This window comes from Arvicanthis niloticus, chromosome X, assembly GCF_011762505.2.
Source record: "Arvicanthis niloticus isolate mArvNil1 chromosome X, mArvNil1.pat.X, whole genome shotgun sequence".
NCBI lineage: Eukaryota > Metazoa > Chordata > Mammalia > Rodentia > Muridae > Arvicanthis > Arvicanthis niloticus.
In genome coordinates this window covers 11,337,281-11,350,130 of record NC_047679.1, presented here as the reverse complement: position 1 = coordinate 11,350,130, position 12,850 = coordinate 11,337,281, and the positions used below count along the sequence as shown (strand labels likewise).

General features: G+C 45.9%; 2 protein-coding genes across 4 annotated transcripts; one reads left to right on the top strand and one right to left on the bottom strand.

The window, feature by feature from the left end:
- Window positions 1-68: 68 nt before the first annotated feature.
- Pqbp1 (polyglutamine binding protein 1) lies at window positions 69-4,867 on the bottom strand. 3 transcript variants are annotated; one of them, XM_034485331.2, is made up of 7 exons: window positions 4,723-4,867; window positions 4,117-4,209; window positions 1,510-1,621; window positions 1,212-1,324; window positions 822-1,103; window positions 571-634; window positions 69-414 (listed from the first exon to the last, which is right to left on the bottom strand). In XM_034485331.2, exons 2-7 carry the CDS (start codon window positions 4,181-4,183, stop codon window positions 258-260), a joined length of 795 nt encoding a protein of 264 aa, XP_034341222.1. In that variant the 5' UTR covers window positions 4,184-4,209; window positions 4,723-4,867; the 3' UTR covers window positions 69-257. The 3 variants fall into 3 exon arrangements, with proteins under 3 accessions (XP_034341222.1, XP_034341224.1, XP_076774652.1); XM_034485333.2 differs by lacking the exon at window positions 4,723-4,867 and adding an exon at window positions 4,325-4,510; XM_076918537.1 differs by lacking the exon at window positions 822-1,103.
- Window positions 4,868-4,886: 19 nt separating this feature from the next.
- Timm17b (translocase of inner mitochondrial membrane 17B) lies at window positions 4,887-11,811 on the top strand. The gene is made up of 6 exons (XM_034484711.2): window positions 4,887-5,014; window positions 6,394-6,493; window positions 8,803-8,866; window positions 11,016-11,144; window positions 11,226-11,336; window positions 11,434-11,811. The coding sequence occupies exons 1-6, from the start codon at window positions 4,989-4,991 to the stop codon at window positions 11,520-11,522; spliced, it is 519 nt and encodes a 172-aa protein (XP_034340602.1). The 5' UTR covers window positions 4,887-4,988; the 3' UTR covers window positions 11,523-11,811.
- The last annotated feature ends 1,039 nt before the right edge of the window (window positions 11,812-12,850 follow it).

The window sequence follows — 12,850 nt, the reverse complement described above, 5'->3', positions numbered from 1 at the left end:
TGAAGAAAGGAAGCGCTCAAGCCTCATGGATATGTTCCACAAAAAAAAAAAAAAAAAAAAAAAAAAAAAAAAAAAAAAAAGCTTTTATTAAACAACACCACAGGCTGGTTGTTTATAAACAACACCAAGGGGGCTGGGAGTGTAGCTCATAGGTGGAATAATCATTCAGCATGTAGAAGCCATGGCTCCAATCCCAGAGCCACATGGAAGGAACAGAAACGCAGACTACCACTACCAAAGCCACAGGGAACAAAGGTTCAGTCCTGCTGTTTGGTTCGGGAGGCTTCTGCATTGGCGCGAAGCACAGCTCCTGGGGAAGGGTATGGGCGTTGCTGGAAGAGGGGCCCAGCTGCCGTGGTGTCAGCCCCTGTCTTGGCCTCATTCCTCTTGGGGAGTCCTGTTGACCATGTGCCCCTGGGGACAACAGAGAATTAAAGTACAGCAAGAGGGTGCAGTGGGTGTCCCTTAACTGCCCAAGATTAAATCATGGGAAGAGACAAAAGAGAAAGGTACTATGTACAGGCATGGTGGCGATCCTGAAACAGGAAGACTGCCAAAGGTTTCACTTACCGGGGTGCATCTGAATATGAGCTGGGGTCCATGGGGTCTAATTCTTCATCTTTCCGGCTCGTTGCTATAGAAATAAGTAGCATAAGTTCTTCACTTAAGACCCAAGAAGCCCCTCCTCATAGGAAGAAGTATTACCAGTGGCTACTATAGCCACAGCACCCTTCTGAAGCCCAGGTTTAGGCATGAACTAGACATTCTGTACCCTGGTACCTAACTTGACTCAGATCTAAGTCCCAAACTGATGTGCTTACCTTTTTTGTTCTTGGGGTAAGGAGCCAGTTCCTCTCTGCGATGGTGGCGCCGGTCTTTGCCCTCTTCCCGGTCTGCTTTGTCAAATGCCCGCTCCCGTTCCCTGTCCCGATCTCTCTCTCTGTCTACTTTGTCATAGTTCCGATCTCGTTCTCGGTCAGACTTCTCATGGTTTCGGTCTGCCTTCTCATGGTTTCTGTCTGGCTTCTCATGATTACGATCTGACTTCTCATGATTTCTCATGTCCACCTTTTCAAGATTCCGGTCTGACTTGTCCTCAGCATCTATGGTAATATACAAGTCCTGAAGCCCCTCTCTTACACATATGGTCTCTTCAGCCTCTCTCCAAGACTGCAAGAATCACGGTAACATCCCTGCATTTGCCAACTCACCTGCATTACTGTTCCTGAGTTTCTTGGCAGATTTGCTAACGACAAAGTTAGGATCATGTGGTGAGAGCCAGGACACAAGGTCTGTTTCCACATTCCAATAGTAAGGGAGTCCACTGTGGGCAGTGAGAGGGAAGGGAGTCTCAGCTCAGATGTCCCTTATACTATCTGTCTCCTCAACCTGTGCCCAGATCTGCTTCATGGTCCAACATGCAGACCTCTTCCCTCTCGACCCACAATATCAGGAAACACAGGAAGAGCAAAGCCAGCTGTCCCTCCCACCTCATGTTGGTAAGCTCACCAAGAAGGGTCAAACACTTTGTACCAGCTCGGTGGCAGACCCTCTATTCGGGTGGCCTCATAGTCAACAGGATCATCGTCATAGTCTTCAGCAATAATCTCTTCCTCTGGTTCTGGAAGAATGAAGAAGGAGAAAAGCAGTTTAATTACCCAATAGCGGTGGTGGGGGTTTCTCCGCCTATTCTCAGGCTTTGACTGACTACTCACATCTACACCACTGCGCAGGAAAGACACAGAAGCATGTGCTCAGAGTTGATAATCTTCAAAAAAATTTAACATCCAATCAATTCCTGAGTTCAGATACCATGTGGTGTTGAATTACCCAACCTATTTCAATGAAATGGGTTGGAACAGCAGGGGAGTTGCCTAAAATAATGTCTAATCTGTCTATCTTCTGAACTGTGATGGGTTTCTGGCTCATGTATATTGGACAGCAAGGAATTAACCTAAATATTGTTCAGAATCTATTCCCTGGGGCTGATATACACCAAGCCTGCAGCAGATATCTAGTAATCGTAGAATAAAGATAGTATCTATTATCAGTCCAATGCCTGGCCATCAGTAAGCCCATAATCAGTATAATTAACATAAAATAATAAAATATAATAAAATGCACATGCCTGCAGCATCATAGTGACACCAAAAGAAATGTCAGGTATGATTGTCCATATTGCTAATAAAATAAACCCTATCACCAGTGGGCTCAGTACTCAAAAGATTTAAAAGAAACACTAATGATATGGGGTTTGCCTGAAACCCTGGATTCATATCCTAACACTACCAAGAAAACAAATATCAGTGTTCATTATCAGCACCATCAGACATAAAGTCTAAGTCTGGCACAAAGGAGTCTTATAATAGATGTCAGTTATCACCAGGCAGTGGTGGCCCACGCCTTTAATCCCAGCACTCGGGAGGCAGAGGCAGGCGGATTTCTGAGTTCAAGGCCAGCCTGGTCTACAGAGTGAGTTCCAGGATAGCCAGGGCTACACAGAGAAACGCTGTCTCAAAAAAACAAACAAAAAAAAAATAGATGTCAGTTATCCATATAATAATATGATGTACTTTCCAGTGCCTAGTACACCATATAGGTCAAAACTCACATCCTGGGCTACACAGAGAAACCTTGTCTCGAACCCCCCCCCCCAAAAAAGAAAAACCTCACATCCCATTTTATTACTATTGACAATAAAGTGTAATTAGCAGCTAGTGATACACTAAATCTAACTGACAGATAATCGTTCTTGACTGTTAGCACATCATATGTGCCAGGCACTTAGGCCCAAATAAACATTAATAGGTTATAGTGCCCATCACCAAAGTACCTCTGCAGAGTTAAACCACAGAGCATCAACACCTTGTCACTGTATTTGACACATAGGAGACTGCAGGTTATATCAGATGTCATCAGATGTCATTTTTATTAAATACTGGCCTGCTATAGTAGTACACACCTTTAATTCTAGCATTAGGGAAGCAGAGCCAGGCAGATCTCTGTGAATTCAAGGCCAGCCTGATCTACACAATGGCCTGCCAGAACTAGGATGAGACCATGTCTCAAACATTAATTAGTTAAATATCATGCAGCCATGGATTTATTTTAGTTATTTTCTGTATATATATACACACACACATATATATACACACATATATACACAGACATATATATACACAAATATGTATATGCACATATATATGTATAACATATACACATATATATGTATAACATATATACACACATATATGTACATATGTGTATATATACACATATATACATATTTTATATATATATATATATATATATATATATATATATAATATATATATATATGAATGATCCCTTTTGCCCGCCCAAGCCATGCTGGGATTACAGATGAATGCCACCATACTTAGCTTATTTATTTATTTATTTATTTATTTATTGGTTTTTCAGGACAGGGTTTCTCTGTGTAGCCCCGGCTGTCCTGGAACTCACTCTGTAGACCAGGCTGGCCTCAAACTCAGAAATCCGCCTGCCTCTGCCTCCCAAGTGCTGGGATTAAAGGTGTGCGCCACCACCGCCCGGCTATTTTTTATTTTTTGAAGACCGGGTCTTGCCAAATTGCCGTGTCTGGCCTTGACCTCCTGGGCTCAAGCCATGTTTGTAGCTCAGCGTCCTTAGTAGCTGAGACTATGTGTACCCGACACTGTGCCCACTTGATTCATGAATTCAATTAAATCTATCCTTCCAGCCTTACACTTCGCATAGTACCTACCAACCCGGAAGGCGTAATGGAGATCAGAAAAACTATATTGACAATGAGATGCCTGCCAGGCCACGAAAGATATTAAGTATCAAAAACAAGGTGCCTGTCAAGGAGATAGACTTCAACAGTAGAGCACATCCAAGAGCTTTGGTCTGGCCCCAGCAGTACATGGGGGCGGGAGGGGGAGGAGGTGTACACAATTAGGCTGCAGAAGATGGCAGAGTACTTAGCGTGCACCTGGGTTCGAGGGGAGGGGGGGTGGGAGGGGGAGGAACAGAGAACAGGGTGGAATAAAGAATAGAATAACAGAACGTCTGTTAACACTGGCACATGGTAGATGCAACTGCTTTTAGTTTTCTCACCCGGTTCCAGATGTTTGAGGATGCCCCTCTTTGCCAAGCGGGTCTGCAGCGCAACAGGGAGCGGCATAGTGGGTTGCTGATCAGACCTAGAAACTGACAAGACAGTACCGAAGGACAGACCCGATGAACATTTCAATCTGGATTGCCAGTAACCATGCACCACCCTACTGCGTGTGCTCATTTGACCTCCCCCCCACCCCCCACCTACCTAACTGCACCAGTAGCTGGAAGAGCAGAACAAAAATGCATGCTAATAGATGGAAGAGATACGGAGCAGTATGGCCAGAACTAGTATCACCAGAACTCTATAGACCCAGGTACTGGAGACCGGATGGACCAAAGACCCAGTTCCTCTCTAGAGCAAGGCTCCACCCATCGCCCAAGGGACCAAGTGCTACACACCCGCAACCCAGAAATGGGATCACCCAACGTTCTTCAAAGTCCTCACTATGGGCAGAACCAAGGCGCTAGGATGGGGGAGATATAAATGGCAAAGCCATCTCCAGCTTTAAAAGGAAGCTCACACCCCGGCCTTATCAGTACAACTGCGCAGTTAGTCAAAGACTGTCACCTTGCCCTCCTTTCCCTCATTGTCACAACGCTTACCAACACCGATGGTCTCCTGTTCTAAAGCCCAACACGCGTCTCAAGTCTCCCCAGCTACGATTAACTGGTCGACTCCGAAGCTTACTGAGAACGGATGTGGCCCTCTTGGCTAGCCAATAAGAGCGCGCTGTTGCCCTGACGTAAGCAGCGAAAAAACCAATTGTTTCCTTGGTCTACGCACAGCGCCTCAGAGCTTGTGGGCGTTTCGGAGTCGGGGGGAGTGTCTCGCCCGCGCGACCGACTTCTCCAGGCCGGACGCTGGCGCCATGGAAGAGTACGCCCGCGAACCTTGGTACGGCGATGGGCACAGGCTTCGGGACAGTCCGCGCGACGCTCAGGCAGATCATGGGAGGCGGGCGGGGAAGGCAGGGGCTGCAATGTCAAGTCTCTGACGCAGGAGGCTTGGAAACTTCACTGCCTCAACGCATCCGGCATGGCCCCTCCCACTCGGACTTCGTCGGAAAACCGCCACAGTGGAGTGTCCCAGTATGTGCGGTGTGGGACAAACTACAGCACTCTTCTCCTACACCCTTTTTTTTTGTGCCAAAAGAGAAACGTTGGGTAGATCCATTCCGGTGGCGAGGGAGGAGAGGCGTGAGGCCAATATCCACAGGGTTTCCTCTCGTGGCTTTTCCCAGGCTGCTTTTTGACATCGGATAGGACGTGTGTGAACCCACTGTGGGCTAAGACATGGGACCCGGGTCTTCCGCACGGTCTTTTGATTTTTTTCCGTTTTAGGTTTTAAAAGGACACAAGGCACGGGGCCTCCTTGGCCATGTTGTTTGTGTCGGAGAACCGAGTGTCAGCCACCCTGTTTATATTTTACTTAAGTAACGTTAGCTAGTTAATACTTTTGAAATCTGACAAGACAACTCTTTATACTGATTTTTGATAGTAACGAAAACCATTTTGTTTTTGGTTCCTGGATCTAGGATTTGAGGGACTTCAGCCATCCACCTAGAACTCTGTGAAAATACTGTATTGTCAGAAAGAGTCTTAGGGGCTAGAAGCATATAGCTCAGTGATAGAGCAGTTGATTTAAGCAAGGGGGCCATTCCTAGGTTCCAAAGCCATTTTTGATTTTGATTTTTGCTAATAACAAAAACAGTTTGATTGATGTTTGTTTCTCTAAGAGCAAGGCTATGTGGCTATGGAAGACAATGTGGTGAGACACCTCCCCATCTCAAAAAAAAATTTTTTTTGGTTTTTGTTCCACGGATATATTTACAAACCTTTTCTTTTAGGTTTTGTATGTTCATTTGTTTTGAGACAGGGTGTCACTATAGAGCCCTGGCTGGCCTGGAACTGAATAAACTAGGCTGACCTCAAACACACAGATCTACCCACCTCTGCCTCTGGAGTACTGGTATGAAAGGCATGTGCCACAACACCCAGCATACAAACTTTCTTTGTGGGACAGGATCTCCATTTATATAGCCCAGGTTGGACTCCAAACTCATGGTCTTCCTGTCTCAGACTTCCAAGGGTTGATTATAGGTATGCACAATCACTTCTGGCTTTCCTTTCTGGCTTTATGGGGAGTAAAAAACAGTGTCAGAAGTAACTTGTTATCTGAGGTATTCTGTATCAGTCATGAGCTTCCCAGTTTGCTTCTCCAAGCAGAGCAGGGTCTCACATTAACCCGATCTTTTCCTTCCTTCCTGCTTGCAGCCCATGGCGAATTGTGGATGATTGCGGTGGAGCTTTCACCATGGGTGTCATTGGTGGTGGCGTCTTCCAGGCTATCAAGGGCTTCCGCAATGCCCCTGTTGTGAGTTGGGCCTCCCCCCAGTGGTGTGGGAATCTGCAGGCTTGGTGACATACAGTACTGCTCATTCTGTCGATTGTTCACCTGCTGTGTACTGGGCCTGGCTCCTGGATCTAGGATTTGAGGGACTCTGTTTTTCAACTATCCAGCTAGAACTCTGGAAATACTGTACTGTCGTTAACAGTCTTAGGGGCTAGACGTATATAGGTCAGTGGTAGAGCAACTGATTTAAGCAAGGGAGGAGAGGGTCCTGGGTTCCATTCTTAGCATCAGAATAAAAAAAGGGTTAGTATAAAATTTTAAATGTGTATATGACATAGATTTTACTTCAAGACAGTCTTTGGGTTAAAATTCTCTATATATGGGTGGTGGTGGCCTTTAATCTCAGCCCTCAGGAGATAGAGGCAGTCAGATCTGTGAGTTGAGGCCAGTCTGGTCTACAGAGTGAATTCTGGGACAACCAGGGCTACACAGAGAATTTCTGTCTCCAAAACAAAATCCTCTATACAGGAAAATGACAGGAGTTTGACAAAAAGAACAACCTTTAACTTGAAGGGGAGAGTAATATCATTTTACCTTTCCTTCTGAGCCCCACCCTTTGAAGATAGGCTCAGGGGATTTAGCTTCACAAGCATGAGGACCCAAGTTTGATTCCCCAACTCCTATGAAAGCAAGCCAGGCTTGCTTGCTTGTGCCTGTGAGCCCAGTGGTGGAGGTGATGGGACACAGGACAGCCATATCCCAAGAGCTTGCTGGCCAGTCAGCCTAGCTGGAAGTTGGTTCAGAGAGATTCTCTGACCTCCCCGTGTTCACACACCCACCCAGTCATGTGTATCTACCACACAGACACACACAAAGCATTATCTGTAGCACAGCTTGGCACAGAACTTCAAATCCTCCTGTCTCGGCTTTCCAAGTACTGGGATTACAGACATCTGGCAACATGCCTGGTTCTGTAACATTTCCGTCTACTCTGAGCCTCCATCAGCTCCTGGAACTCTCTTTCCTGGGTCTTTGCCCATAGCTCTCATTCTTGAGCCTTCACACTGGGGTTTTTTGTTTTTTTTTTTTTTTTTCCTGCTGTAAGGAATGGAGACCGGTGCCTCCATCCTTCCATCCTGCAGGGTAAGAATATACTCTGTTGCCAAGCTGCAGCCTCAGGCTCCTTCACACGCTCCTTCTCCAATAAAGCTTTGCTTCCCTCTGCTCGATGTCACTCTTCACTGATTCTGTTTCCTCTAGGGTGGTGATTCTTAACCTTCGTTTATCGTTCATTTATTTATTTATTCACCTATTTACTTGTGGTTTTTATTCACTTTACATCCCACTCACTGCACTCCCCATCACCTCCTCCCATAATCCTTGTATTCCCCCCCATTCTGGCACTTCAAGTCTCTGTGAGGCTAGGCACTTCCTTTCCCACTGAAGCCAGACAAGGCAGCCCAGCTAGAAGAACATATCTCACAGACAGGCAACATCTTGCGGGATAGTCCCCACTCCGATTGTTTGGCACCCATTTTTTGAAGCATGATTTCTCTGTGTAGCCCTGACTGTCCTGGAACTACCTCTATAGACCAGGCCAACCTCGAACTCACAGCAATCCACCTGCCTCTGCCTCCCGAGTGCTGGGATTGAAGGCGTGCACCACCATGGTTCTCAACCTAATTAAAGGGTTCAAGTTTTGCGACCCTTTAATACAGTTAGATCTTCATGTGGTGGTGACCCCCAACTGTAAATTTTCATGCAGTTTTGCTACTGTTATTAAACATAATGTAAATATCTGTGTTTTCCAATGGTCTTGGTGACCCCTGTGAACAGGTCAGTCCACCAAAAGGGAGTCAGAACCCATGAGTAGAGAACCAGTGCTCTAGATTGCATTTTGCTGCCTGAGGCTGTCTTACTTGCTAAGGTTCTGTCTCTGCCACTACTGTGTGCACTCCCTCTGTGAGGGCAGGGACCTCGTTCCTTGTTGTACCCCTGCAAATAGGATGAAACCTGGCATGTGGCACCTGCTCATTGTATATTGAATGAGTGAGTGAAGAAACAGCAATGCCCCTCTGTGACTATCTTTGTTGGATTTACACTCCTTTGTCCTCCTGGTCCTTTGGCTGCTGCTGTGCATCTAATAGCTTTCCCATGCCTTCTTCCTTGTTGCAGTGCTGGGCATAGAAGAACCCTGAGCCTTGTTTGTTATGGGCACATGCTCTACCACTGAGGACCCCAGCACCCCTTCCTTCTTATAAAGCCTAGCAACCCTGCCTGCCAGTGCGTGCTATTACCTGTACCCTAACACCTCTCCTTGCTTTTTCCAGGGAATTCGACACCGGTTCAGAGGTAGTGTCAATGCTGTGAGGATCCGAGCACCCCAGATTGGAGGTGAGATTGGGGAACCATAAAGACGTGTTAGGAACTTTGAGGGTAGATGATCTCCTTTGAGGCTAGACTGTATAGGTCCAGATTCTAACTCAAAGTCTGACCACAACTGCCCGCCATGGTGACAGTCCCAACAGTTTAATGTAAAAGAACACAATTATGTATTCAACGGTTGATTTATTTTTCAGACAGGGTTTCTCTGTGTAGCCCTGGCTGTCTAGGTCAGGCTGGCCTCACAAAGATTCTTCTACCCTACCCCTGCCTCTACCTCTTTCTTCCAAGGGGATTAAGAGGGTGCACTACCTGGGGGCTTCTGCAATTTAAATCCAGATCCTGGCTCTTCCCTGTTAGGTGACCTGATGCTAGGAGCATCCTAGCATCTTCCTAACCTCATCTGATGGCATTGACCACCTAGTTGACAGTTTTAAAATGAATTCACATAGTGCTTGCTAACTGCCAGTTCCTATGCTAAGCCCTTCAATCATATTAACTAATTTGATGTTGCAGAAGTCAGCTAACACAGACTACCGGAAATAAATACTAGAACATAGTAAACATACAGTAAACATTTGAAACACAGGTTGAGTATTCCTATCCAGAATGCTTGAGACCAGAAGTGTTTCCCGTGTCAGAGGCTTTTGGATTTTACAGTACTTACATATGCATAATGAGATATTTTTGGAATGAGACCCAAGTCTAAGCATAAAATTGTGTTTTGTATACAGCTTATTTACGTATCTTGAGTATCTTTCTCTTTTTGAAACAGGTCTCACTCTATAGCCCAGGCTGGCCTCAAACACAATCCTTCTGCCTCAGTCTCTCAACTATTAAGATGACAGATGTAAGCCATACCCAGCTCTTTTTTAAACTTACTAACTTATTTTGAGATACCAGGGATTGGACCTGCTGTCTCCAGCATGTTAGGCAAGTACTGTAGCATCAGTTTTATATCCAGCCTAAGTGGTATTTTAAACTCTATACACATAGGTATTTTTTCTTGTTTTATAGTAGGGACGGATTGAGCATACTAGACAAGTGCTCTGCCAGTAAAACCCATTCCTAACACTATTTTTTATTAAGAGATAGAGTCAAGACTGGGAATGTAGTTTAGTTCATAGAGTACTTACCTAGCAGCGCATTAGTTCGCTGCATAAAAACTGAGTATGGTGGTGCCCACTTGTAATCTTGGCATTTGAGCTGTGGAGGCTGATGAATCAGAACTTCAAGGTTATCCTTGGCTACATAGCAAGTTTGAGTGCAGCCTTGACTTCGTGAGATATGAGGGTGGCAGGATGGAGCCCAGTAGTAAAGCACTTAGCTAAAGTGTGAAACCCTGAGGTCCATCCCTACCACTAAGAAAGCAAAAGTGTAGCTCCTCAGCCTCCCGTGTAGCTGGGGCTGCCGGTACATACCACCGCAGCAGCCAATTTTATAACAACATGTTTGATTCTCTTGCGTTTTTTTACTGTTTCATGTCACATGAGGTCAAGCTATGGAATTCTGTCTCTGGTTTCATGACCATGCTCAAAAAGTTATAGCTTTTAAAGCCTTTTGGATTTCTAGATTATGAGTGTTTAATAAAATATATATTTTGTTCTGCCTTTCCTGCCCTATTTTCCTTCTTTCTGAAATTAAAACCAGAATTCCAAGTCCACGTGGTATTTACAGGGTGAAAGTTGCTGCATTAAAAGCTGTATGAAACGTTAATCTGCTTGTATCCATTTCCCAAATAAAAGTGAGGGGATTTTGATGATGACCACAGTCTCAATCAAACGTGGAGCCCTTCACAGTGGGAAAGATGGACTGTCCATAGCAGTCTGACACCTGCTTCCAAAGCTGTACTTTCTTCCTTCTTGTATTTGGTGCCAAGGTTGTAACCCATGGCTTCCATCCTAAGTTACTCTCCTAACCCACTTCCTGTTTTGAAGACAGGCCTCCACTGTATAGGTGTCTCACTCTTTGCAGTCCTGAGCTTTTTCTACTTGTGTTTATTTGTTTAGTGGGGGGATCACCCTAGGCAAGCACTCTACCACAGAGCCACATCTCCTGTCCTAGCACTCTTTCTTGGCTAGTTTTCAAATCTTGGAAGTTTCCAGATGTTGAGCTACATAGAGTCTCAGAATGTCTGATTCCGGCTCTGTTCCCCCTACAGGTAGCTTTGCAGTGTGGGGAGGCCTGTTTTCCACCATCGACTGTGGCCTGGTCCGGCTGCGGGGCAAAGAAGACCCTTGGAACTCTATCACCAGTGGAGCATTGACTGGAGCCGTGCTGGCTGCACGCAGTGAGTGCCTTCAGCCCCTAACCCCAGTCCTTGCCCTGTTCTGCCTGCCCTTCCTCAGCTGTGTCTCTTTCTGCCTCCCAGGTGGTCCGCTGGCTATGGTGGGCTCTGCGATGATGGGGGGCATCCTGTTGGCCCTCATTGAGGGTGTTGGCATCCTTCTCACTCGCTATACTGCCCAGCAGTTCCGCAATGGTGAGGACCTGGTGGGCAATGGTCAGGGAGAGTCAGGAAGCCCTTGACAGCCTTTTCCATGCTTCCTCACCTCATTACCTCATTCTCCCCTCTCCAGCACCCCCATTCTTGGAGGACCCCAGCCAGCTAACCCCTAAGGAGGGAGCTTCGGCCCCCGGTTATCCCAACTACCAGCAGTACCACTGAGGAAGCCGCTGCCTACCCCTGCCACCGTGGGAGCCGCTCCTCAGTTCCCTCCCGGATGATCTACCTCCAAGGGAGGACTGGCTCCTACATAGCCCTGAGACCTTCACAGAGGGCCTCTGTTCTACTCTCTTGTTTTGTGGTAGGGGTGGGGGCACCCCACAGCAGCCTTGTCACATGGGTTCCCTTTTTGTGTCTCAGGGCATCCCAGCTTCATACATGTAACAATTCTTTGACCCCAGATCCCTCGTGTGGCACCCTGATGAATGTTTAAAGCCAGTTTTAAAATGTCTGTGTATGTCCGCCTTCAGTCACCCAGATGACCCTCTCCTCGGGAGAAGAGGCTTAGAAAGTCTAGGTCTTGAAGCTCCACGATGAATGGGTTCTAAGGATTTTTTTTTTTTTTTGTCCAGGGGATTGGGAGAAAGAAATGGGGTCTCACTGTGTTGTCTAAACTAGACTTGAACTTGTTTGATGCTACCACATTCAAGGTTTACAGAATAAATGAGAAAGGTGGGTAAGAGTCACAAAGATGAACTGGACACATGTATAAACGTGGTTAGGGGCCTAGACATGCATCCAGCAAACAGGAAGAAGCACACGGGAGGTCAAGGATTGCTGGGTGCATGTGTATGCCATGCAGACCTACTCTGCACCCTCCTTGTACAAGCTCCCCTTGGAGAGGATGGGAAACTAGCTTTGTAAGAAAAGCCTTTGCCCTGGGTGTGGTGGCGCACGCCTATTTAATCCCAGCACTCGGGAGGCAGAGGCAGGTGGATTTCTGAGTTCAAGGCCAGCCTGGTCTACAGAGTGAGTTCCAGGACAGCCAGGGCTACACAGAGAAACACTGTCTCGAAAAAAAAAAAAAAAAAAAAAAACTAAAAAATAAATAAATAAATTCCATTTGCAAAATAAAATGAGCAAAAAACCAATCCATGGGGCTCTGGGTCCAGGGATCAGGGAGACAGACTGCTTTCTCCAAAAAAAAAAAAAAAAAAAAAAAAAAAAAAAAAAAAAAAAAAAAAAAAGACTCTGCTCATTTGCTGGTGTCTAGATCTTGTTACATTTGCTGTTTTTTGTTACTGTTACTAGTTACATTTTAAATCATTTTTATTTAGTTTTTTTCATATATGTTCTTCTGTTTGTTTTTGCAACAGGGTCTCACTATGTAGCCCTGGCTATCCTACAACTCACGTAGACCAGACTGGCGTAGAATTCAGAGATCAGCCTGCCTTCCCCAATATCCTGATATACAGCTCCCAGGATCTGACATGCTGTATAAACCCTTAAGCAGATGGGATAAACATTGTTTCTACTGGGGTCCAGTTGCC